Source organism: Cebidichthys violaceus, unplaced genomic scaffold, assembly GCF_023349555.1.
Source record: "Cebidichthys violaceus isolate CVI_PGR_0920_01 unplaced genomic scaffold, fCebVio1.0.p SCAF_13, whole genome shotgun sequence".
In the NCBI taxonomy this organism is placed as follows: Eukaryota; Metazoa; Chordata; class Actinopteri; order Perciformes; family Stichaeidae; genus Cebidichthys; species Cebidichthys violaceus.
In genome coordinates this window covers 7,059,370-7,086,602 of record NW_027176296.1, presented here as the reverse complement: position 1 = coordinate 7,086,602, position 27,233 = coordinate 7,059,370, and the positions used below count along the sequence as shown (strand labels likewise).

At 37.9% G+C, this 27,233-nt stretch overlaps 2 protein-coding genes across 4 annotated transcripts; both read left to right on the top strand.

The window, feature by feature from the left end:
• The first annotated feature begins 1,118 nt into the window (after positions 1-1,118).
• Positions 1,119-14,437, top strand: zap70 (zeta chain of T cell receptor associated protein kinase 70). 2 transcript variants are annotated; one of them, XM_068707571.1, is made up of 13 exons: positions 1,119-1,213; positions 6,252-6,678; positions 8,669-8,829; positions 8,924-9,062; positions 9,172-9,253; positions 9,424-9,446; positions 9,528-9,561; positions 10,482-10,686; positions 10,800-11,006; positions 11,493-11,685; positions 12,556-12,696; positions 12,792-12,904; positions 13,960-14,437. In XM_068707571.1, the coding sequence occupies exons 2-13, from the start codon at positions 6,274-6,276 to the stop codon at positions 14,075-14,077; spliced, it is 1,821 nt and encodes a 606-aa protein (XP_068563672.1). In that variant the 5' UTR covers positions 1,119-1,213; positions 6,252-6,273; the 3' UTR covers positions 14,078-14,437. The 2 variants fall into 2 exon arrangements, with proteins under 2 accessions (XP_068563672.1, XP_068563673.1); XM_068707572.1 differs by lacking the exon at positions 1,119-1,213 and adding an exon at positions 5,847-5,942.
• Positions 14,438-15,762: 1,325 nt separating this feature from the next.
• Positions 15,763-21,595, top strand: mob3a (MOB kinase activator 3A). Of its 2 annotated transcripts, none has more exons than XM_068707575.1 (4): positions 15,763-15,966; positions 17,828-18,297; positions 19,645-19,847; positions 20,976-21,595. In XM_068707575.1, exons 2-4 carry the CDS (start codon positions 17,880-17,882, stop codon positions 21,003-21,005), a joined length of 651 nt encoding a protein of 216 aa, XP_068563676.1. In that variant the 5' UTR covers positions 15,763-15,966; positions 17,828-17,879; the 3' UTR covers positions 21,006-21,595. The 2 variants fall into 2 exon arrangements, with proteins under 2 accessions (XP_068563676.1, XP_068563675.1); XM_068707574.1 differs by having other exon boundaries at positions 17,726-18,297.
• Positions 21,596-27,233: the final 5,638 nt, after the last annotated feature.

Genomic DNA, 27,233 nt, shown 5'->3' with positions numbered 1-27,233 from the left:
CATAGACAAAACAAAAACACAGATCTTGGATATGTGTAAAATAGCTCCATTTCAAAATTGTATTATCCTCAATTAACAAACTGCGCCAGCCACCATCCGATTGGTTTGGATCATTTTTATTTTCTCCTTGCACATCCCCACCCCCAGGCTGGGTCTAAGTGAGAATATCTGTAATATTGACCACAGTGTGTATTAGTGATTGATGTTACCAACATGTTTAATGTTAAGTTTTGCAATTTTATGTTGATGCTAAGGTTGACTAAATCAGAGAAGAGGTACATACAATCCAAATGCAAACTCAACTTTTTTTTGTCAAAACTTACATATGGTTCCCCACTCTTATGTCAACTTTTCTATAACTTGGCAGAGAAGCTGTTTTGCAGAGACCTTTTTTTAGAAGGAGACCCCTTGTTGACATATTGAAAATCATTAAGGTCTGACTGAGACATTGAAAGACAGCCCACCGCTAAAATATCAGTAAACACTGCTGGTTTTATTTTGAAAGTACACCTCTTCCTGTCTGGTTTTCTTTCGTCTGTTGCTGTCAGACTTGATTTAGAGGGATCCTGCTGATTGGCTGCCTTATCCACGACTCCAAGGAAGCAGCTGCAGCCGTGGAGGTGGGGGTCTTGAGAGTGTGAGGGTCTTGGGGTTTGGAGGGGTTACTCATAGTATCTCTGCTATTAATACTGTGGTTATTGCGCAGGTGTTGGAGTAGTCTGTGTACGTGGCATAATGCTTATTCTGTGATGAAAAGTACAGCACAACATATGTAAAGTAATAGTTTTACATTTGATTTAGGGAAATACACATATTCAGCTATTCTTTCATCTAACTCTCAGCCAGAAATAGAATAAATATATTTCCCACAATGTCAAACTATTCCGTTGTTGTTTAGTAAATCATACTTGTATATTCTGCAACAGTATTCTTAAGTTTGCTATTGATCAATCAGGATTTAAAGAGCTCAAAAGAGGAACTTGATAGGTGACTGCATTCAGAGGTTTGTGCATCTGTGTGTGTGTGTGTGTGTGTGTGTGTGTGTGTGTGTGTGTGTGTGCGTGTGCGTGTGCGCGTCTGTATGTGTGTGTCATTGTCTCTAACCCCCACGTTTTCACAGCGCCTAGCTACACTGCTGTCAGATCAACAGATATATCTTTGTCTCTAAAGCAACAACGTCGCTCTACTTAGTGGTGAAGCAGTGAAACGTACTGTAAGTAGGTTTTATTGTTATATCTGATTTAACAGCAGCCGTGTTTTGTATTGGTGGACTACACATATTTATATCTCATAAACAAAAAGATGATACAGAAGGTGATGGTTTGATAAAGTTAAGACTAGGCCTGAGGCAAAGTTGTATTGAAATAATGCAATATATAAACAAAAACCTAAAGTACGGGATGATGTACAGGTTGTTAATTATCTTTATTTTTCTTTATTAAATGCCACACACTTGAAACTACACATTTCAGTATACAGTAGTTTAATAGCAGCAGTTGGCTGTGTTCAAAAGTAACTCACAGTAATTTAATCCAAATTGAGTCTGTAAACCTACAATAATCTATGATATTTATATTCTTATTTCTCCTTCGAATTTAAATGGGTGTTTTCGTATTTCCACGAAATGTGTTTGAGCTGTAAAAATGAATTGAGGATTGAGGCATTGTTGCGCTGGCTTACAAAAGTTAAGATTACATGTGCAAAAATATAAATAGCTGCTTTCATTGTGCCTTGAAATAGGAAACCAAAAATGGGTAAAGAGGTCTGTGCGTGTGCATTTTATCGCCTCTAACCTTTCTTGAAATTACTGGATGTATTTTTGGTTCCTGGGCTGAAGCATATCTGCAAAATGTTCCAGCCGCAGTCTGACGATATTGGTCTGGACAGCAGAGAGAGGGATTTATGCACAATATGTGCTTGTGAATTAGCAGTGTAAGTGTGAGAGCGTTTACAGACAATTTGAACATTACATTTAGTTTCAGATTTAAATGCCTTATTATAATGAGGTCTCATTAACAGCTTGCTGCAGTGGTTTTATGTATTGTTTTTGATTAACAGAAATGGAACAACTGTTCAAGAGCTTGTGTTTGGAAGATAAATTTAGATTTTAAAATGTTTTTAAAAAATGGCACTTTTCTGAACAATTTAAATCTCAACAGGCTCATTTTGTTCTAGAGTATAACCTAAATCATGGCAAAAGAACACATCCAAACTGTTTATTTGAATGTTATTTTGTTTCCATTAATGCAGGAAGTTATGCTTCACTTTGGAGCATTTCGGCCCCTGATCTGATACGCAGATGAGCCTCTTATCCAAGTCAGCCTACGTCTTTAGTTGTTTTCTAATCATCATCGAAACAAAGGGAAGTTTTGGTCTGTTGAGGTTTTAAAGGGCACATTATCTGTATGTGGAGGATGCCTACACAGTCTCAAAGGCTGATGTATATCAGGAGGAATGCTGTGAGTAACATAATAACAAGCTTACTTCCTGATAACACAACCAAAATAATCATGAACTAAAATTACTTTAATAGCTGAATAGATATCACTGGAATGCTCTTGATTCAATATGAACCACGTAATCTACAAAATAAAACAGCTTTTAGTGGTTAGAAGTTAAATCACTGACGTCATGGTGTTACATGTATGATTAACAACAGTAAAATAATTTAAATGTCTCTGCACGAATGAGCTGCTGAGTCTTGACGGTGTTGGGAGGCTTTGGTTTTGTGTTTTTAGTCTTTTCAAGCCGACATAAAGAGGTCACTATTTACATGACCCCTGCTTGATCCTGTAACGGCAACATTAGCGTGCTACTGAAGTCTTGACATTTTTGAGAGGTTTGGGTGTCATGTTACACTGAAAAACAGTCATATTCTTTGTAATATTTATTATTGGATGGGGTTAATGATCCTTTACATAAATGCCAGACATGTTGTTTTGTAAGTCTGTTTCTGACATTAGAGGTCATGCCAGCAGCTCTATTGAGGCTAATGTCTGCTGGTCAGTCAGTCCACTGTGGTTGCCATGAGATTCTGTGCAGACATTTATGATCCCCAAAGGATGAATCCTGTTGACTTTTGGAGATCCCCGGATTTTTCTTCTAGCGCTACCAGCAGGTCAGAGGTTTCAATTATTATCAGTGAAATATCTCTACATCTACAGGAGAGATTGGCATCCATTTTGGCTCACACATCCACGTTTCCCATAGAATGAATTGTCACAAGTTTGCCTGAAATTTCCGCTAGCAACAATATTTTCTTGTTTAGGACACCTGCAAAACTAACGACTCACATGATTGTGAGCATGTTGGCATGATGATGTTAGCTTTTAGCTGGAAACACAGCTACACCAAAGGGCAGTCTCTCAGAGCTGCTAGTATGGATGTCGAGTTATAGTCTTGTTTTACTTTAAGTACATTTAAAAATGTACTTAAAAAAAGCTGAGCTTTATCATAATAACTATTTTACTAGGTAAGAAAACTGTGTGCCTGAGCTTTTCATAAAGATTGATTGACCTGATACAGTCACTTCTCTACAAAACGGATATGTTTTACTTGATGACTTTTGGTTGGTTGGTTTTTGTTTTGTATTTAATTATATTTAATCACATTTACTTTGTGTGTGAGGGGTCTCGGATGACCTAAATCATGCCAGGAAAACAAACACTGGGGGCTGTAGATTTTGGCGTGTCATTTATCCTCTGCTTGTTGAAAACAGAGTGACTCACATTACTTTTTCCACTGCTCACTGGGTCACCATCTGCTCACTCTGCAACACCTCATTTACAAAAGTATGTTTTATGCACAATAAAGTTTGTTTTACATTGCTTTTATCTAGTTTCTGTCATTTTAAGCATCTTTTGAGCCAAAACAAAAAGAAGGATATGACACTACACTGTGGGTTTAAAGCTGCCATGTGTCACCTCATCTCTCTCCAACCTTTGCGTTTGTGTTTCATGATATACAAGTGCCATATAAATTACATTTTGAAAAGAACACAGGCTGAGGAAAGACTCGGCTGCTGTCATAAGTGGACGTTTTTATGTTTTGTTGGAAAACGATCAATGGTTAGTTTGGTTGTGTCGTTTAACAGCAGTGTGGCTAATGTTCCTGTCACATTGTGTGTCAGGATGGTTTGTTGGTTTCTGTAATTAAATGAACTTTCTCTTTCAGTTCAAGTTTGTTCATGTAATATTACTGAAGTCTGTAATGAATTTAGAAATTGTATCACTGCTATCTATCTTGCTCAGCGTTAACTGGGAATTTATATAAAATAAAAAAAGAAGATGAAAACAGAGTTAAAGATAATTATTTACATCGATTTTGGCTGACATGTGCCATCTCAAAATGCAAAATGTTGTACAGGATAATTATTTGATCATTCTTATCATTAATTAATCTGTTATCGATTCATTGTTTATGCATTACTTAAAAAGGCCAATCACAGTTTCCCGTAGTTCAAGCTGATCAGTCTGAAAGACAATGTAATTTATAATCATAAAAATACTCAAATTCTCACATATGAGAAGTGTGGCTCTATAAATGACTTAAATAATCAAAATAGTTCATTTTAAGTTAAGTTAATCAGTCAATTTCCTGTAACTAATCAATTAAACAACAGTAAATATCTTGGAGGTATAGCACAATATGACCTTAACATAACAATGACAACAACCCAAGCAAAGTACATTAAGAGTCACCGAAACTGAACTACATTGATTGAAATATCCTAAAGAACCAAAAAGGTAATGAGGTACTCATGCATTATTGTGATGTCCCAGTTTGTCTGGAGACGTGCAGAGTATTTGTTTGTCCACATCGTCGGGTCTGGAGGTCTTTGTAGTGGTGGGTCCTATATGTCTTGTGGCAACTATGTGTTTCTGCTCGGTTGTCCACTGTGGATGTGGGCAGCAACACTGCTTTGTAGCCAGGAAGCTGAGGTTTTCATTCACTTACTTTGTTTCTCTCTTTACGACTTTACATAGTGTGACAACGTGAGGTGTTAGATTAAAAAGTTATTTGGCTCTTACAGAAAAAATTTAAAACTGTTCAGGTTCAATTAAAAAAAACGTGAGTGGGAGCTTTTCCATTCAGTATGTATGACTTATGACGAGTCAATAAATCAAAATAGTTTTCCTTAAGTTAAGTTAAATAGCTGATACATTTTTCCATAACTCCATAACATGTCTTGAACTTTTAACTTCAATAAAAACAAAAACTTCAGTAAATCCCCCATCAACGCATTTTCCATCCACAACAAGACTGGAAACTCAGGGAGATTGTAAAATCTAACAAAGTCAAATTGGCATAATTGACTGATAAGTTTCCAACACACAGGTAGAAATGGTTTTAGTTTTTATTTGATGTGATTTGTCATAAAATCTTAATCCTTAATATCACAAGCGTGTCTGTATATTTAGACGATCTCCTCTCTGTGTGGTGTGAGCTGACGTACTGTGACCTCTGTCAGAGATCGTTGAATTTTCCGCCTGCTATCACATAACCGTTCTACACGGCAATCCAAACCGGCTTGATTTTAATCTTTTCTTGATGTCTTCCCCTCTTCTGAAGCCTTATACTGTATAAGATCCCTAACAGACACACCACGTTGTAGATGTTTTAAAGATGTAGGTGGGTTACATTTACCCCATGAAGTTTTCCTCCCATGAAGGAAAACTTACAAACTTGTGTCTCTAAAGCAGAAGGAATCATCTAGAAGCAAAAAGCACCTGTTCAACGGAAGAACAAGACGCTGGAGAAAGAAGGCTGTGAGGGCGGACTGCAACTTCCTGTTGTGGGTTTTGTCACCAGTTTGTTCGTCTGCAACGTTGATGCAGTGTGGGTGCTTCTTGCTAAATATCATCCAGATATATGACACCTCACAGCTCGTCTGTGCAGAGCTGACAGTCCTGAAAAAGAGAAAGAGAAGAAGAGGAGTTGAGGTTCACAGCATGATGATGTTTTTTGCTTTCTGGAAAAACTCTTAGCATTGAATGTTGTCCATTTTCAAACTGTATTTCCATGTAGATCCTATTTTGTAATTTTGGTAGATGAGAAATTGTGGTTGCTTTAGCAGACAATGGAGGGGAGGTTGGGGCTAAAAGGCTGAAAGGTCAGAGGTCATGCGCTGTGAGCGTACTGGGCACACATTGTGCTACTGAACCAGCATATTCAGCTGTTTTGTAATGCAGGTGTTGCTTAAATGCTTTCCTTTTCTATCTCTCTAATTAATTTCCACCATCTACCTCTAGTTCATCTCGCCCAGGTTTCACCATGTCCATCGACCCGGCGGCCGAGCTGCCTTTCTACTACGGCAGCATCAGTCGCTCAGACGCTGAGCAGCACCTGAAGCTGGCCGGGATGGCCGATGGGATCTTCTTGCTGCGACAGTGTCTCCGCAGTCTGGGAGGCTACGTCCTGTCTGTCGTGTGGAACCTGGAGTTTCACCATTACCCCGTGGAAAAGCAGCTCAACGGGACTTACTGCTTTACAGGAGGGAAGCCTCACTGTGGACCCGCAGAGCTCTGCGAGTTTTACAGCAAAGACCCCGACGGGCTGGTGTGCGCCCTGAGGAAACCCTGTCTGCGCTCCCCAGATACAGCGATACGTCCCGGCGTGTTCGACAGCCTGAGAGAAAACATGCTGAGGGAGTATGTGAAGCAGACCTGGAGCCTGGAGGTGAGGCTCTGCTGAGGCTGATGGGTACTGTTGTACAGTTTGCAGTCTCTAGGAATTAAAATAAGTGCAGCCATAATTAATAAATGCAAGACATGCATTTAGTAATTAAAGGGTCAGTTCTAGTGGTGTAACGTAACTAATTTGATTTTCTCAATTGCTATGCTGAATTAAAAGTTTGAATATAAGTTACTTTATTATGTGTACTCCACTACAATTCAGAGGGAAATATTATAGTCTACTTTTTACTCCACTTCATTCATTTGACAGATATAGTTACTGTGCAAAATAAGATTTTCCTTAAAACACATACACATGATAAACTTTTAAAGTAAAACACATTAAATCAAGTTTTAACCATTTTCTTTTTCACAGCCATTTGGCTAGACAGTATGTGTGAGTTTGTCTGCTACTTTTGATCTACTCGTCCCTCTCTTACACACCTGAAAGAGCGTGTTCGTCTGCTTCTTCTTTCCTCTCCCATTAATCATCTCATGACCCCCTCAGATACATCTGGTGACCACTTGGAACGACCCGACCTCTAGCTTGGGAACCACTGTACTAAACTATCTGTACTGTAATTAAAGAAGTTTAAACTAGCTCCACTGATAAAGTCATATCATATTAAATGGGTTACAGTTCACAGTTTACTGCATAATGACTACTTTTACTTGAAGTACATCTTACTGATAATATTTTTACAGAAGTATGATTTTAATGCAGGACTTGTAAAGGAGTATTTTTACACTGTAGTATTCATTTTTATTATTAAGTGAAGGATCTGAGTAGTTCTTCCACCGCAGGTCAGTTCACCCAAATAACAGAATACACACACACACACACACACACACACACACACACACACACAAAATAGGAAAGAATCTCCAGGTGATTTCGGAAATTGCACCTTTTGTTTAGTGTTATTGTTTACTCAGTTTGAGGTCTGGCTCTATGAAGTCCAACTTCAATCCAAAATCCTGTAGTTTTATGATTTGTCTCCTGCTGCAGACAGTTACACACTGAGACCAGTAGCCTTTTATCACTGGTGGGCTTCTGCTTAACAGCCAAACTGGCTCCAGATGTATGTGGACTCCCAGCAGCGATCAAGAGGAGCCAGAGAAATCATAGTCGTCTCTGCAGTAGGACCTCTTAGCAGTGGTGGAAAGTAACTAAGTAGATTTACTCATGTAATTTTGAGGTTCTTTACTTCTGTTGAACTGTATTTCAAAAGGAAATATTGTACTTTCTACTCTACGAGTTACTTTGCAAGTTAAACATTTACACAAAAACATATGAAAAGCTCATTAAATACCATGCACTGCTGAAGATTAAACGAATGGTTTCATTCCATTCTTTTTGGACTTGTGACCCACAGAAAAAGCAATTTTTAGTTTATATATTTCAGATCAGTTCTGTGACCATTTGTTTTTCACTGAAATTACATTTCCCAAAACTTCTAAAATATAATTATTTAATTTAAATAACTAGAAAAAATCATTCGATATTTTACAAAAGATAGAAAGAAGCAAAGATTAAAGAAAAGTAAAAATTGACCCGTCAGATTTATTTTGTGACCTCTGGAGGATGATTGAACACAAGGTTACCACTGGAGAAAACTACCTAACCGCATATAAAGTTACAAGTCTACCATTGAACTTATGTCACTTTTATGACTGTAATGGTGCTTCTCCTCCCTTGTAAAATGCTCTTTATGCATCAAAGCATCAGTACTAACGATGTAATAATGTCATTTATCATAGTTCACAGGAGCTATTTCTCTACTTTTAGTACATTTTACATGCAAAATGTGATGTGCACCTCTTTAATAGTAAAATATATCTCTGCAGGCTATCAGGTGTTCAGAGGCAAACACTTTTACAGACTTTGCTGAATGGATTTGTGCATATCGGGATCTTGAACCATGCAAAGTAACTGCCTATTAATTTAAATTTGTAAATTTGTCTGTTTCTTTGGCTATTTTTTTTCTGCCCAGGGAGAAGCCATGGAGCAGGCCATCATCAGTCAAGCTCCTCAGCTGGAGAAACTGATTGCCACCACGGCCCACGAGAAGATGCCCTGGTATCACAGTAAAGTCACCCGACAGGAAAGTGAAAGGCGGCTTTACTCTGGAGCACAACCAGATGGCAAATTTCTGTAAGTTGCTCAAGGTGATGTTTTTGCATCTCTTGTCTTTTTTTTTGTAAGGTCTTTGTGCAGTTTTTAAGCAACACTATTTTTTGGTTCTCAGAGTGAGAGACAGAGATGAGTCGGGTAGTTTTGCTCTCTCCATGGTGTACGGGAAAACAGTGTACCATTACCAGATCCTCCAAGACAAATCAGGGAAATACTCCATGCCAGAGGGAACAAAGTTTGACACAGTCTGGCAGGTTGGCCCTCCATCTTCTTCTCTTCTTGTGTTATCTAGTGATTATGTTGAAACTGAAAGATGGCCTTTTTTTTTCTTTCTAAAATGTAATGTTATCTCAATCTCTCTAGCTGGTTGAGTACCTGAAGATGAAAGCTGATGGCCTGGTGACTGTTCTTGGGGAGGCGTGTGTTAACGGAAAAAATGCTGAAAGTACTGAACATCTAATTTCTTTTTCTCCGGCATATCAACATTATGTACTTGCTGTAAATCTCACTGAGTTTCCAGTTCATGTTTGTGGGTTATTTGTAACATTCAACCTAGTTGATCATTACACATATGGCTGGAATAGTTTGTAAATGTCTAATTTTAAAATCTTTCAGAGACACCCAGCCTTCCTGCAACAGTGAGTACTGACAACATCCTGTTTTGTTTAAGTCAGCAAATGTTTCTTTCTCTGAGATTAATTTGAACGTTTCTCTTTCAGAGGCGGACAAATGGATACACACCGCCACCTCAAGGTCAGACACCTGAAGTACAACCAGCGTATCTCTCACATAGCTGCTCTGTTATATGTACTTGCAGCAAAAATAACTTTAATTTAATGTAGATTTTTACAGATGAAGTATCTGAACCAAAACCACATACCACAGATTGTATAGCCCAAGCAAGTCTGCAATGCCTGTCCCTAGATGTGCCTTTAAAACACACAACACTGAACAAGAAAGTACATACGAAACAGCACAAAACAAAATGATACAATCGGCAGGGAATGAAGTATTCAGATCTTTCACTTTATTAAAAGTAGCAATACAACAGTTTAAAAATACTCAATGACAAGTAGAAGGCCTGCATTCAAAATCGTACTCAAGTAAAAGTACAAAAGTCTTAAGTAATTCAAACTAATAATAATTAAGAAGTATATTTTTATCGGCAAAAAAAAAAAAAAAAGTACTGTCAAAAGTAAAAGTACATTATATTATAGTACATTAATACAAAAGTATTATTACGCTTGTAATGCATGAGCAGCATTTTAATGTTGTAGCTGGTGGTGAAGCTGATTTTAAAGTACTTTATATATTGTTGGCTCGTTCGTAACAATGCACCGTATTTTGTATACTGTGCGTCAGATTCATGTATTAAAAAAAAGTATCAAGTAACATAAAATGTAAATGCTCAAGTAAAATACAAGTACCTAAAAACTGTAGTCAAGTACTTTACACCACTGCCTGCATTCATTTTACAGTTACTGCAGCAGCATTTCCAAACTCACTCAAGTACACACAAGCTTTTACAATCAGTTAAATAATTGAAAAAAAGATCCTATTGCCTACTGAAAACCATGCTGAAAATGCTGACAGCTGTTTAATAGCATGTATAGCACATACAAACCTGTCAAAGTTGCATTTTACTCTATGTGGTTTGCACCTTCACTTGTCAGCTGTTGCAGCGGCCTCAAGGCCGGTCACCACTGTGCCTGCAAACCGCGAGCTTCTGCCGATGGACTGCAGTGGATTCAACCCGTACCACAACCCGAATGAAGTGAGGAGGTTTAATATCCAGAGGAGTCAGCTGCTGATCGATGAAGTGGAGCTTGGTTCTGGGAACTTTGGCTGCGTCAAGAAAGGAGTCCTAAAGACTGAGTCGTGAGGACTAATACATTATGAAACATAAACTTGTTTTTTTAAAAGAAGCCAGTGGCCTCCAGATGCCACACGGTCTTGTTCATCCAAAATGTTTATGGGTTGTTTTCTCTCAGGGGCCAGATTGATGTGGCCATCAAAGTCCTGAAGAGTGAGAACGAGAAGCTGGTGAAGGAGGAGATGATGAGGGAGGCAGAGATCATGCACCAGCTGAGCAACCCCTTCATCGTCCGCATGCTGGGTCTGTGCAACGCTGAGAATCTGATGCTGGTCATGGAGATGGCCTCCGCCGGACCTCTCAACAAGTTCCTCTCCTCCAATAAGTGAGTTACCGCCTCTGATGATTTAGAAATAGTCATTATTAGTATACATTTTGGTACAGATGTTCCTCTTACTTTATATCATACTTAGTAAGGAAAGTGCCCGTACTGTAATTCAAGTCACTTTTGTTTACAACCCTCTCTGGACATTACTAAATGTTATGAGATCAAAGAGTGTTTTTTTTCCTTCTGAGTTTTCATTTGAAGTATTATTGGAGGCTCCATGTGTTGATAGTATCCTGTATTTCACAAGACAAAATGAAACATGTTTTTTTTTTATGAAAACATTTTTGTGTTAGTATTCTTATTTCGTATCTCTTTAATCATTTTGTGACTCCTCAGATTTATGTAGGACCCCAAGGTTGGGAACATTATCTTTCGTCAGACCCTTGATTTAAATAAGCAAAATTAAAATGTCTAAAAGGAAAAGAGAACATATCCTTAATCGTGGTCTGATAACTGTGACGATCAGTGTTTTTGACTCCATAGGGATACTGTAACTGTGGAGCACATTGTCGACCTGATGCACCAAGTGTCGATGGGCATGAAGTATCTGGAGGAGAAGAACTTTGTGCACAGAGACTTAGCAGCTCGTAACGTCCTGCTGGTCAAGCAGCAGTTTGCCAAAATCAGTGACTTTGGGCTCTCCAAGGCCCTCGGAGCAAATGACAACTATTACAAGGTATGTACAACAGATTTTGTTCAAGTTGTTGTACTGCAAGACAAAGTGACGCAACCACTAAAGGACGGGGGTGCAGGGATTATCAGCGTTGCAGCTAATGCAAACATGTAAAGCATGTCTTAAATTGACTGCTTTTCTGGTAATTACTGAACTCCCCTGCTCACATACAAACCCAAAGGTGTTACTGGCTCTGTGCAAACTAAAGTAAAGACTCAGTGGATTTCCTTTTTACGGGTTTATTGATCTACATCTGGAAGGAGTGTCGGGATCAGAAAGTCCCAGGAATTCCAGACTCCAAAGAAATAATATTCAACTGAACACTATACTGTATAATTCAAAAACACTTTCATTGTTTGAGAAATATTCGCTTTGCAAATCCATCCCCTCAATGTCCCCCTCTACCAAACATAAACTTGTGACGTATATTAACAACAGTATTAAGTTAAATAATATAGGTCTGTTCTCAATCCAAAAAAGACAGAGGTTTTAGACACTTTTGCAGTACGGATTTACAGATAAATATTGAACTTGTTCAAAGTTGTACATCAAAATTGGTATGCTATGTTTTTTGCAAAAGTAAAATTAGCTCACATATAGTGAATACAATATGTATTGCTTATTTCTTCTGTTTTGATAGATTTTAAGACGTTATATGTAATAAAATGTAGATAAGGTAAACCATTTTTTTTAATGTGGAGAAGAGTTGCATTCAAAATATGGAAATGAACAAATCTTGCAGCATCCTTTGCCCATCCTTAAAGCACCCCACGACCCTTACCCCTTTAAATACAGTATGTCATCTCTAATTACTGTATCAATACTGAAGTGGGCTGACATGTTGCTTGTTGTCATACATGTTGTGTTGTACAGGCTCGTACTGCAGGTAAATGGCCTCTGAAGTGGTACGCTCCAGAATGTATAAATTTCCACAAATTTTCCAGTAAAAGTGACGTGTGGAGTTTTGGTGTCACCATGTGGGAGGCCTTTGCCTACGGAGGGAAACCTTACAAGGTACCAAGTGTTTCTGCAGAGCACCATCAAAGTCATCTATCAATTGTACATATTAGCTTGAATTACAGCTCTTTTTGTGTCCCAATTTTGTCTAGAAAATGAAAGGACCAGAGGTGATGCGCTTCATTGACAGTGGCAACCGCATGGAGTGTCCAACAGCATGTCCAGAGCGAATGTATACAGTGATGAAAGAGTGCTGGACATACAAGTAAGAAACTGATCGTCTGACTCTGCTCTAAATCCCTTTCAAAAGACAGACCATAAATATAAGATACAACAACAGAATTCAGTCACACAAAGCAGTCATCACACACATACACTCATTAAAACAGTCACAGGTATTATTAAATATATCACACAGTAGAACTTCAAAGTCCCTCTGAGGAATTAGTGTCTATAACTTCAGCATAGTTTGCCCAGTTCAGGAAATTTAACTAATGCTTTCTGTGATTTGGTGTCATGGTTATCTGAGGCTATTGCACCAAAGAAGTGAAACATTTCAGCAAGTTAAATAACATGGCACATAAATGAAAACACTGCTTTTTTGTTTTAAAAAAGTGAAACATGCTCTGTTCTGGTATAAGAATCCAATTTGACTGTTTTTGTTATTGAGTAAGTTAATGTGAGTTCAGTAAGACAATCTGCTATCTACAAATTCCTAAGTACTTACAATGTTGTATTGTATCTAATAGATTTCCATTAAGGCTATGGCTCAGAACATTAAAGCTCTGTTCTCTTGTATATTGCATACATTATTTTTTTCATTACTCTTTTTAAGATTAATGAAAAGAGGTTTGGAGGTTGTTAAAAGACTGTAACCTGAAGAAGATTTGCGTTAGAGCTGATGACACGCAACATGTTATCGTCAGCATAAGAATGACAATGTCATTTTTAGCTGGAAAATATTTGTTGATTTGAGTTGATTTGAAAACAGTCTGAAATCTACCAGAGAGATACGATTTGAACCATGGATGGTAAGATGTTTATTTAACCAAAATGTTATGATCAACAGTATAAGAAGGCCTTGGGCACATCTTATCAAGCAAGTTAACAGTGTCACCCACAACAGCATTAGCAGCAGATATTGTGTCTGGAGAACATAATTTTCCTCAGTCAGAGATACAGAGATAAAGACAAATCACCATGTAATATGTTACATTTGAGATTCTGTCAGTGTCAGACAGATCTGCGACTTCTTAAGATCTTTTGGGATTGCCTTTCTTTAATCATAACCATTCTAATGACCCTCATCTCTCTCACCAGGCACGAAGAGCGGCCTGACTTCAAGAAGGTTGAGGAGTCCATGAGGTCTTACCATTACTCCATATCGAACAAGGCCAAGCCTGAGGGAGCTGCAGCCACCGGCGAGCCTATCAAGTAGACAGCAACAAAGCACATTCTGTCCCAGTGCTTCACAAAGCATCCTTTCTACTGGCCATTAAACAACCAAAACAAAGAGCTTTTTATGAACGGCACACACTGGCAAGCTTTGACTACAGTTCTCATACAGCTAAACAGGCCTCAGTGACAATAAATGTGCATTTGTAAATTGGACTTAAGTGTGTGTGCAATGTAAGGAGGATCTCAATCTGTCTGTCTATCCGTGGTGGTTTAAATGTTAAGAGTCAACCTCCCTATAATGGGAGTATGTGGTACATGTAGAAGTTCTTTTTCACTTCACTTCATCGTTTTTATGCCAAACCAATATAAGTAGAAATAAACTGATAACTGTACACTTTAACTGTATTCTTTCAACATTCCTTGTGAAGTCAGTTATCAAAGGTAAGATTTTGGTTTACTTCAACACAAAGTTGACCTGCAACTTGCAGGTTATAAGTTGAGTTCATTATCAGGTAATACATGCATAATTATGATAGTTATTTTTATTTTAGACACCTCAGAGTAAAAACAAAAACCATATATAATGTAACGATATAATCATTACTCTTATTGTTGACTTACAGAGGGATGACCCACACGTTTTAAAAAGGCCTCAAGATGAATAAATAAAACCAAATTTGTAATTGTATTAATCATGTAAAAGAATATATGGAATAACCTCCTAGTAACATGCCTTGTGTACATGTGCAGAACACTACATCATCAGTATTGGAAAAGCACAAGGCAGATTTTTTGTACTTACTTAAAATATTCTCCAAAAATAAAAGGCACAAGTGAAAAAGTTTACTAAATTTCGAGACGAAATATATCCATTTAAGATGTTTTTGTGTAGGACTAAGTAGTTATATAATCAGTATAAATAAAAGGGGCAATATGGTTTTAATTAAATATTAATCTTGAATCATTTAAACGTCTTTAATTAAAGTGGTTTAATTTAAAGTGGTTTATATTGACCGTGTTATTAAGTAAAAGTCAGGCTCCCATTGCCTTACAGTCACAATCTGTATTAAAGGAAGTACTTCTGAGCTGCCAGGCAACAACTGAAGGGCGCGCTAAACCCGGAAGTTGATGGATTAGTCAAAATAATGGCGTAACGTTTTTACAGAGTAAAACCTCAGGCCTTCAAATTGCATGTTACATTCATGGGCATAATGGAATCTCAAATTAATAACAAGACATGTCATGCTTTCAATAGTTGTGTCAGCAAGTAAGCAAGTACTTAACGTCTGCAATATTCTATGAGCTTTCAGGCTGTGTGAAATCTTTAATCTGTGCAGTGGTTCATAACTACAGCAATCAGAGAATGGTTGTGTTGTAAAATATACAATATTTCCCCCGAAATTTAGTGGAGAAAAATTAGGAAAGTGTCCTTAAAAAGGAAGTGCAAATGATATGCAGCCTACCAGTACCTCAAAACTGACATTTTAGAAACTAACCTTTCTTCTCATTTAATGGATATATATTTATAATGTGAAATATTTTGGGGGAAATAAAAGCAGTGAAGCCGTTGCTTTGAACATATTGTGCTTGATCATATAATTTCAGTTTGGTGCTTACTAATTATAACTGAATACATGTTGCATTACATTACGCTGGTCAAAGGGGTACCTTATTTTGAAGGTTCTGACCGGAAGCGGACACAAACAGCTCTAACTCGACACTGGTGTACTTTTCGTTTCGTAGGGAGGAGTCAGACGATAGTTTCTTTATTAAAGTGACATGTTTATTAAATTACCAGTAATTATACAACATGTATCGCTCCACGTGTCCATAATGTAGTCTATACATGTTGTTGACGTAAAGCTATTGTTTGGTAATCAGATAATTTTCGATAAAAAAAGAAACTGACGGAACAGGAAGGCGGAACAAGTAAGTTCGTGAAAGTGTCTTTCAACCGTTTCATCGTCCGTCTGAGACAGTGAATGTTTTTACACGGTTTTTATGTACGATGTGATGTGAATTACATAGAAATAATGCGGGTTGCGCCCGTCTTGTTTGTGTTGTTAGCTTCTTTACAAAGCAACAAGTCCGACGGGGCTAGCTTGTCACGTAACAAATAAACTTAGTACAGTCGTCATGTGCTCTGCTGTTTAATCTCTCGGCTTTTACGTCCCTTAAAGTGTGCTAAACACGACGTAAAGTCCGCAATGTTGGGACGATAAGAGCGCCGATATTTGGATAAAGGCACAAACAAACCCAGCAATGGCCTGTTGTATTGGTGTCAGACGGTTTGACTTGGTTTTATTGTCATTCCGCAGATTCTTGGTTTCACGGCGGAATTAGTACGTGAAATAGGAAATGACTCATGTTCACTTTGAGGCGATGTTTCATCTGTGAGTTTATGTTTCATCTGTGATGTTGCTGTCACTGTTCAGACTTGTTCTTCATGATGCTCAAGCAAAAGATGAATTCACGTTGCCATTAATTCATTTGGCTTTTTCTCACCATGTAGTTTAGTAAATGACATAATAATAAGTCCTGCATTTAGTGATAATCATTAGCTCTCACGTTTATTTATGTTCTTGTACCATACATGTATGGCTTCATCTTTATGCCACCTCTCAAGATTGTTATGATTTATATTTTAACAGAAGGTAGGTGAGGGGTTTATACTTCTGCTGCCACATCTCCACAAGCAATTTAAGCTGATGAAAAAAACTGGGACACAGATGCTATTGTTGTGCAATTTCCCATCCAGCTCTGATGTATTACATGTTTAATTAGATTGTAATAGAGCTGAAAAGATGACTTGATTAATTTATTATTATTTCAACTGAACTTTTTTTTTTATCATCAATTATTAATTTACGTATGTTTTAAACTTCAAATGCCAAATATTACTTAGTTCAGACAGATTTGCTGCTTTTGTTTAGGTTTTGGACTCTAGGAAATTGAAGTGATGGACAGTTATCTCTATTTTCTGACATCTGATGGAACAAATGATTACTTGAAGAATAATCAGTGATGAAATTAGGGATGCACCGATGCCGATACTAATATCAGCTAATTGGCCGATACTGACTCAAATACCTGGATCGGATATCAGTGACAACGCCGATAATCCGTCTAGATCAATTCTTTGTTTCTGTGCTATAGACATAAAGCATATACGGGAATATTGCTGCATTAAAAAGATTACACTTGAATTGCAATTCTTGTTAATTTTGAAGATTTTTTTTTTACCAAGTTGCTGAGCACCATTTATTATTTTGATAATAGATAACAATATTTATGTATTCATTTGTTACATTTTGTTTTATAAAGTCAGGAAAGCAATGTTTAAGTTAGGCCTGATGTTGCTTTACACATAAATTAATGATCACAGTCACTTCCATATAGTGAGGCATACGGCTTATCGATTAATAGTAGCAATTATTACTACTGAACACTGGTGTTCAGTAGTCGTGTGGGCCGATACCAAAAACCCAAAACACAGGTATCTGTATCAGTACTGAAAGAGTTGGATGGGTGCATTCCTAGAAGCCATAGATTGCAATGTTTTGGTGGTACCCTAAAATCAGGCTTGACAGAAAGTGTGCGCTTAAGTGAAAATTAAAAAAAAATGTAATTTATATTTATGAATCAAACTGTGTCCCTTTCTTTCTCTCCCTCCTCTAATCATATGCAGGATCACAGACTGAGTCTAAACAAAGACCAAAAGCGTGTCCATAACATCATTGCTGCACTGGTTGTTTACACAACCTTTTGACTGCTTCTATTTCAACTGTAGATAATTCACCAAAAGCATTCAAACAAATTGCCGGGCAACACCACATGCAACCATGTCCATGGCCCTGAAACAAGTCTTCAACAAAGACAGGACATTCCGGCCCAAGCGCAAGTTTGAGCCCGGGACCCAGCGCTTCGACCTCCACAAGAAGGCACAGGCGTCTCTGAACGCGGGGCTGGACCTGAAGCAGGCTGTGTCACTGCCCCACGGCGAGGACCTCAACGACTGGGTGGCCGTCCACGTCGTTGACTTCTTCAACCGCATCAACCTCATCTACGGCACCATCAGCGACTCCTGCACCGACCAAACCTGCCCCGTCATGTCCGGCGGGCCCAAGTATGAATATCGCTGGCAGGATGAGCACAAGTACAAGAGGCCGACGGCACTGTCGGCCCCCAAATACATGAGCCTGCTCATGGATTGGATTGAGGTACAAATCAACAATGAGAACATCTTCCCCACCAACGTAGGTAAGTGTCGAGATTAGCTTCGGATGGTGTGTTAAGAATCCAGAATTTTCAATTAATTTCAATCCAGGTGTTATGTGTCTTCTAAAAGAGAGAAACTGTAGTTTAGTTGTCAACTTCCAATAAATCCTACTGTAAAGAAGGGGTTGGTTCAAATCAGGTAGTGAACTCGGTATTTATAATGTCCACACAAACGTCACAAACACGGCAGTGAGCAGCCATTACCTTCATTGTCAATTATGCTATTTCAGTTCATTATCTGCTCTATAAAATGTCACCATATAATCAGTGTCCATCCCAAAAGCTCAATGTCTAGTCCACTTTTTTATGTAGCACATTTCATACATTATAACATGCAACACAATGTTGCTGATTAACCACAGTCAGTCAAGTTTTGTCATGCAAAATACTGAATTATTTAGATTTTGGTGGATTGAAAAAAATGTTTCTAGTAACATGCAGGAAAATATCTGTCTTTGGTTAAACTGGTCACAACCGGTAGACATAGGCAACAGAGATTGTTCAGTTTGAAAGGGTCAAAAGCCAATAAAGTTGGGAACCCCTGCTATAACGTGCAAATATTTTGTATTTTTGCCACTTGAATGATTTATCTTTCCTTCAATGGATGAATCATGTCAGTCACACGAAAGACCAAAAACAAAAGCCACTTAAATAATTAACGTGTAAGTAATACAAAGGAAAATGAATGAAGGCATTTCAAATCTGAAGACAGAGTTTTGCGGTAACCAAAAGACGTTTTAGATTTAATCTGCGAGGCCACATTCATGAGATTACCTACATTGTTGCACATTGCAAACACCACCAGTTAATCTTCTGATGCTGTGGCATTCTCTCCATCTCATTATGTCAGTCTGGAGCTCTGTGCATGTGTGCTGTGGCCTCGGCATCTGACTAACTATAGAAACATCCACGCAATGGGTTTACAAAACGGGTCACACGACGTACAGGAGGCTATGAATAGAAATGACCTCTGATGTGTGTGTCCTCCGGAACAGATTCCTGAAATATTATTGAATTAGTCAAAGCAAAACGACATACTTAATTAATCACTTGGTGAGAGCAAAAGGCTTATCCCCCACACCGAGTTGTGTTGGTTTTTCCATTCATGTATGAAGTAACACTGGCTGGGTCCTTCTTAGCATGCTGGTATCCAACCTGACTCCAGAGGACAAAGAAACACATTGAAAAGTTAACCTCTGTTCAAATATTCTGTAGCCGTTGAATGAAATGTATCATTATTTCAATGTGTTCCTTTTTGTGAAGCAATTAGCATAAGGTCATCTTGGATTCACCGCGGTGTACTCCCATCTCCATGTGTTTGACTCGCAGGTACTCCCTTCCCTAAGACCTTCATGCAGGTGGCTAAGAAGATTTTGTCTCGTCTGTTCCGGGTGTTTGTCCACGTCTACATCCACCATTTTGACCGCGTGAGCCAGATGGGGGCCGAGGCTCATGTCAATACCTGCTACAAGCATTTCTATTACTTTGTCACTGAGTTCAACCTCACGGATCACAAAGAGCTGGAGCCCCTGGTGAGTCAAAACATGGAGCTGAATGCAAAAAAAACAGGTTTTAGAACGTTTTAAAAAGGTTTGATATGTTTTGAAATAATTTAATTTGAAATGCTCTCCCAAAAACTAGTTAAACGAGAGTTGTAAATATTTGTTTTCTCAGACCAATAAAAGGTGTAAATATACAAAATAGAGTTTGACAGGATTTTAAATGGGACTATTGATATTTGAGTGTTTAAAAAATATCAACTGAACATAACATAAAACCTTTTGATAAATACTTTGCGGTTCATCTAACAGTTGATAAATAAACTTGTCGGTATCCTCTGATGGACAAACAATATAATTGAGACATTACTCATCAACCGACATATATGGCAATACTGACATACTCCCGATGAACATGATCCACATTCTGTTATAGGAGGAAAAAAACACACCCTGGCTCGTTTGTATTTCTTTAAACCAATTACAATCATCTTGCACAATAGATAGCGGAAGGGGTGCAAAATGCGGCATGAGATAGATGGCCAACAGCAGGCTTGTGCCTACAGTCTACATCCTGTGAGGCAGTCTAAGCTTATATAGACAGTAAAGTAGTGGATAAAGCTCTGTCCTACATTTAAGTTAAGACAAATTATAGTTGTGTGGATTAATAACAAAAGATACTTTCCTCTCGCATTCATTTTAAGACTTTTATCTCTTATCCAAACACTGGACTTGTGAACCATGCAAGAGCTCTGAAGGACTTACGTCAAACGGGACCCTGACTGGGGACCTTTGGTTCAAAGATACATTTATGTTTGTTTAGCAAATGTTACATATTTAAACAACATAATTGTTTTCAGGATCTCTAGAAATCGCTATTTTACAATAATCTAAGTGGAGAGCAGGGCCGCCTTTCAATCAGAGGGTCGGCGGTTCGATCCCCGGCTCCTGCTCTACTAGTCTCATGTCATTGTGTCCTTGAGCAAGACACTTGACCCCAAAATTGCTCCCGAAGCTGCGTCTACGGTGTATAGATAGAGACTGAATTGTAAGTCGCTTTAAAAGCGTCTGCTAAATGACCGTAATGTAAGTGTGTTGACATTTTGGGGAGTATTTCTTTCACTGCTCTAGCTCCTTGTTCTGTGTTCATTGTGTCTGCAGAAAGAGATGACTTCTCGAATGTGTCACTGAGGGAGCACAACTGGCCGGTCGACACATGCCAGACGAACACATCCGTCCACCTAGAAGACTGCAGAACTAAGAGAACAAATCTATTTTTATATTTAAGTACTGTAATCTATTTTAGCCACATACTGTAGGTTTTAACCTCGTCAGGTGAGGCATTCTGTTCATTTTAAGAAACGTTTTCAAACATTTTATCACAGTATTAAGACGTGTATGTTTGTGTTGATGTTTTTCTATTTTATTTGAATCGCAATCATTCCAGGATGCTTTTGTCTTTCTGTCTGTCTGAAATTATCTGAAATTAGTATGATACTTTCTTTCTGTCCTTCTAAAAAAATCGCTATGTTGTTATATCAAAATGATCCTCCACTCTGTTATAAATTGAATTTGACAATCAGTATTTAAATGAAGTCTGAATGGTTTTCCTTTCTGAAGCTAACAGTACTGGGCTACTGCCCACCTAATCTATTGATTCTTTGGCCCAGGTGTTACTGACAAACATCTGAACAATCAATGCAGTAATTTGGTATTTTTATCAGACAGAGAAAGTATTATGTACAAATGTTACAATAAGAAAAATACATTTTTTTTCGGTTTCTGTGAGTCTTTTTTTATATTTTGGAGACAATTTCATACATTTAAATAAATGTGGGGCTTGGTACCATTCATATAAAAGTTATACACATTTATTGATGAACTCAGAGTAAAGTAATGGCCTGCTGGTGACTCAGACATTATCAAGTCTGAGTCATTGCACACGTTGGGCCTCTGGCCACCAGGAAGGTTCTCAGATGTCAAACCTGCAGGTGTTTGTTGCAGATACGCTCTGCAGCTGAAGGTCACACGAGACTCAAACCTCACACACCAAAGCTCTGGAGGCAGCACACGTTTAAAAGACTACATGTTAAACTGTCCACCGGGTGGCGTCAGACACCAAAACCCATTTGTTCTGAGGAAATGACTGTAATCCTACAGTTTAATGTTGTAAGCTTTATGCAATCTGCCCAATGCCCCAGTTATTGTCATGAAGAGGGGAAGTGGGGCCTTTCTAGACCTGACTCGGGTTAATGATTCGATTAAACTGCTTATGCAAGAAACAGGCCAGACTGTACTGTGATGAATGCACAGAGACTTTTTGTTTTGAATGAGCCTGGCTCTGCATGTCAACAGTCATGAATATGCTTGGGAACAACACTGTTGTTATAAGCAGTTATTGGTCATAATGGTTTGGATTTCGTAAATAATGTTCAGCAATCTTGTACACAAGAAACACCCATGTGTGTAAAAAGTATTCTGACCCAAATAATAACAATAATAGTCCATTACAAGTAAAAGTCCTGCATTCAAAATTGTACTTACGTAAAATGTACAGAAGTATTCTTATATTAAAAGTACTCATGGCCTCTTTCAGAGTGCTATATCTTTTCAGTGAGAATACTTACTTCATTATCACTGAGTTGACTTAATGATTTGGAGCACATTTTCGTTACTTAAGTTTTTTTAATTACATTTGTGGCAAGTTTTCATTATTTAATATGCAATTCTGCATATATTTGTTATAAAGTGGAAACTCAGAAATATGATACTGATTTCTGATATGACCCAGCCTAACTTGACACATAACAATAGTGGAAGAATTACGCAATTTTTTTACTTCAGTAAATGTACCAATACAACAGTGTAAAAATACTCTGTTACAAGTAGAAGTCCTGCATTCAAATATTAATTTGAGCAGATAAGTAGTAGTAGCAGAATGAACCATTTCAGAATAATTTACATCACATTATTGAATTATTATCATTAGTGCTTTGATGTATTCATTACTTAAATGTTGCAGCTGATGAAGGTGGAAATACTTTTAAATACTTCTACTTTGTACGCTGTTTAATCTATGATAATGCACCAGAATGTATCTATTGATAATAATTTGTATTTATAATCTGAATCTGCAAATTAACTAGTAATTAAGCTTGTCAACTACAAATGAGATGTATTGGGGGATTAGTATGAATTAAAAAATGGAACTAGTCAAAGGGAATTACAAGAACCTCACAATTGTACTTAAGAACGTGTAAATGTACTTAGTTACATCCCATCACTGTCAGTAAATTCATAATAATATTTGACACGTTAATACAAATCTCAATGAACCAACATGATGTAACTATCTGCCCCAATAACATCAACCGCTGAAATGACCTCATTGCCTGCTGAAACCTGATCCTCTTACAGGATTGTCCCTCCTCTCTACCTCCTCTCAGAGTAGTCACTTCCTCCGAAACTCCCCCCTCCCTCTGCTGTGTTTTTCCTCTTCTGGAATGTACCAGACTGCTCCAGAAGGGGTTGCAAGACAAGAAGGAAAGTACTGGAAAGAGGCCAAGTACAAAGGGGAGTGGTTACAGGCTGCAACCAATCAGCTGGGAGGTTGTCCAACTCTGTCAGGGTTCACACAGTAATGTCTGCCTGTTGTTTTGATGGTGCAGTGTGATCATTTACACGTAGAGAAAAGGGTTTGGGAGATAATGTGACTCAGCAAATGTTGGAATTGGCAACACACCCTTAACGGTTTCGTGGCTTGTGAGTCAGTTGCCTCGTGTATAGATGCAGCTAGTATAAGGAGGAAGAGTCATCGTGATTTTAGGGGCCCAGTGCTGAAGAGGACGCACAAAAGTTACATTAAGATGAGGACTTATTCAAGTGGAGGACCAGTGGAAAGTATTGGTCCAACCTAAGCCCGTGCCCTCTTTAAATAATGAATCATTAAAACAGTTTTCTTACGCAGAAATGCCAAACATTTGCTTATATCAGCGCTCCATGAATCTGCTGCTTTTCTTTGTCTTATGCTAAATTAAAAAATCTGTCATGGACAAAACAAACTAATTAAAAGTGTCAGCTACTGTCTGATGTCTAACAGGCCAAATTACTTTATTGAGAAAATAATTAGCAGATTAACAAACACTGAAAAATAACTGTTAGCTGCAGCTCCATTGTAGTGCAATAACATCAATGTGTAACATGATGAAAGCCCCCTCTCCTCTCATGTAGAGATATTTTTACATGACCATAACATTTCCATCCCATGTGTGTAACTTTAGTTTCTAAAAAGGAGTGCACCAGTGATGATTTATTACATAAGTGTAAACACTAAAACGTTGTGCTAGTTATTCAGAATGCTACAGCCCAGCCTGAGAGGTCAGGAATGACCAAACATCTCAGCTGTGTGCGGACTAGAAACAGATTTCAGTTAAAAACATTATTAATTTCAAAATGCTGTGTTATGTATGGTTACGTAACAAGAGCGCAGTTAAAAAAAATAGGACAAAAGGTTTTTCAGAGCACAACAGGAACAAAGTCGGAATAAAACAAAGGCTGGTAAATCCTTGGTAACTCTTTCTGTGTTAAAGGAGTACTGCTGAATAATGGATTCATGTCAGTGCTTGTTGTCTTTCTACTGTAATACTTAAAGCAAATACATTTTACTAGGGGTTAAGTTTGAGTATTTTCCAGACTGGAGGCTACTTGTTTCTAAGAATTTTGTTCTAGGAAAGTTCCTTAGAACAGGTGCGCCTCAGCACCCTGGGGTGCTGCAGCTTACTGGAGACAACGATGCACCCTATTGTAAGCGTATAAGACGGTTGGCTGCTTGTAGCACACTTATCTGTTCGGTCTTTGACAGTTTTATTTGGACGTGCCAGACATGTGCCTTTCGTGAATACATTCGCAGTCAAGACAGCATTCTTCTTCACATGCACAGATGCATGTCGCGTGCGTAGCACTGTACTGTTTACAATAGATATACAGGAATGTTTTTACAACAAATCCTGCTGGTTCAGGCTGAAGTTCATTTCATCAACACATCAATCAAAAATGATTTCCAGCCATTAAAGCATGTTTGGTGTAGCTTTTTATGACATGGTCATATAGATGTAGGCTTTGACTCTTTATATGAGGATAGCAGAATTTACGGGCTATTATTATCACCTTATTAAACTTATAGTTTTCTACTACTTAATAAGTAGCTTCAAGGTTTCTGACAATATTACATATAATCTCTAGCTCTTAAAGCTACATGACGTTTACACTGAGAGAAGCATTAAAAAACAAGACTCTATATTTGTTATGGCTGCACCATTGTATCAAATGGAAATATTGTACCGTACTTTTCTCGTTCATGATTTGGTATCTGAGGAACATTTGGGAGCTCAGCTGTAGAGTTTGTAAATAAAGTTTTATGAATTTGAACAAGGTTTGTATGCACCTGAATGAATGCATGAACTTACGCTGACTGGCCCAAAGAAGATTGCATGGTGAAACATTTGCAGAGCAATTTTGAAATGTGTTGAATTCTGCTGCAGTACTGTACTGGAATGTGAAACACTAACTGTATGAGAATGCTATTCATAAAACACAGTGGAAATGACGCAGATGCACACATTCACTGAGACAGATAACAACAACACAATATATTGGTTGAACAAATGTATCTGAGGTTGTTGCCACCTGAAGTTATTTATGATGGCCTTTCCCTCTTCCTTTTGACCGATAGTGACACAGGCCCTCCCCTTGCACTTCGACGTGGGATCTTGTTTTCCTACCAAAGCGACTACACCATGTGCTCCTAGCTGGGGATAGTCAGCCAACAACTTGCGTAATGTTTGCTACCACTGGGCTTATGTTTTAGGGGTAGAAGGTGAAAGGAGGAGGAGAGGCAGGAAGCCTCCGGTCACAAGACAGTTGAGTCCTGAAAACAACCCATACATGGTTTTAACTTGGAACACCTTTGATAAACAATACATCACCGCTATACAGAGCAGGTATAACAGGACAAGGGATTATGTGCAGTGATAAATAGTTAACAAAACAAATCAAAGAGAACATGCTGTACAGTTTGACAAAGCACATGGTACAATAAAGCATTTACACTTCTTGGCATATGATGCAACATGTAGTCATTTTCTAATATCTGTATCTGGACTTAATTGAGGGGATTCTTGGAAAAGAATCTTCTAATTAATAAGAGATAACAAAGGGTTTTGCCATCTCACTACTGTGCTTCTGTCAAGTTACCATTGCTTTTTAATCTCTGAAAATACTGTATGGATTTGTCATGTCTGTGGCAATATTGCATTGGCATCTCACAATTAGCTGATGGGTATAGAGAGCACACGTTTCTACATCATCAGAGTTCTTGGATTTCTTTCATTATCACAACCGTGTGACAGCGTCTTCACCCTCGTCTGAACAGCCTCCCCGTGGCTCCAAAACGTGCTTTGTCTGCCTTGTAACACTTCACAAAAGGAGTGTGTGTTTGTTTGTTGCGGAAATAGACTTATCGATATATATATATATCTATATATATCTATAGATATCTATATATATATATATATATATATATATATATATATATATATATATATATCTATAGATATAGATATCTATATATATATAGATATAGATATATATATATATAAATATTGGAGATTAATTTCCAGTTGCATCCAGTGGTAATTACTGCACTTGAGTACAGTTTTTAGGTACTTCATTGTTCCACTACATTTCAGAGGGAAATATTGTTCTTTTTACTCCACTACATTTATTTGACAGCTGTAGTTACTGGTTATTTTGTATATATTTGTAGGTATAACATATAAAACAGATGATCATCCTACCAAATCTGATGGTCATCAAACTAACCCACAGTATGTAACACTATAAATGTAACTTTACTTCAAGCAGCCGCAATAAAAATGCTGCATTCACAGTAACCAGTACAATCCAGTATAATAATATAACCAACAGGAGTCATTGTGAGTACTTTTACTTTTGATACTGGTACATGTTGTACTTCATAAAAATGTATAGTGCAAGACTTTTACTTGTAGAGACGTATTTGTCATTGTTTATATCGCAACAAAAAGCTGTTCTTTCATAACACTAGCTAACGTTAACTGTAGCTCCTATTTAACGTGGCCTTGACGTCTGACAAAGTTATTATGACTAAATTTAAACTGGTGGAACTGGTCTGTCTCTCTCCACCTTCATTAAGATCTCTCTTGTCGGTACAGCCGTGGGTGCTGACCATGTTGACGTGCACGTACAAGCCGTTTTTTTCCCCTATACATCCTATACTGAGACCCCCAGAACGGAACAGAGCTCACTGGCTGGGTACCGTTTCGTGTGTATTACCACCTTTGTTTCCCGGACCTTTTCGTGATTTACGGTCAGATATTCGCC

Bases quoted from the DNA above. Each gene is read 5' to 3' on its own strand.
- zap70 (XM_068707571.1), top strand. From the start codon at position 6,274: ATGTCCATCGACCCGGCGGCCGAGCTGCCTTTCTACTACGGCAGCATC. The intron at 9,254-9,423 runs GTACTGAACATC...AAAATCTTTCAG, and splicing joins TAACGGAAAAAATGCTGAAA to AGACACCCAGCCTTCCTGCA. The intron at 11,686-12,555 runs GTATGTACAACA...TGTGTTGTACAG, and splicing joins CAAATGACAACTATTACAAG to GCTCGTACTGCAGGTAAATG.
- mob3a (XM_068707575.1), top strand. From the start codon at position 17,880: ATGTCCATGGCCCTGAAACAAGTCTTCAACAAAGACAGGACATTCCGG. The intron at 18,298-19,644 runs GTAAGTGTCGAG...TTTGACTCGCAG, and splicing joins CATCTTCCCCACCAACGTAG to GTACTCCCTTCCCTAAGACC. The intron at 19,848-20,975 runs GTGAGTCAAAAC...TTGTGTCTGCAG, and splicing joins ACAAAGAGCTGGAGCCCCTG to AAAGAGATGACTTCTCGAAT.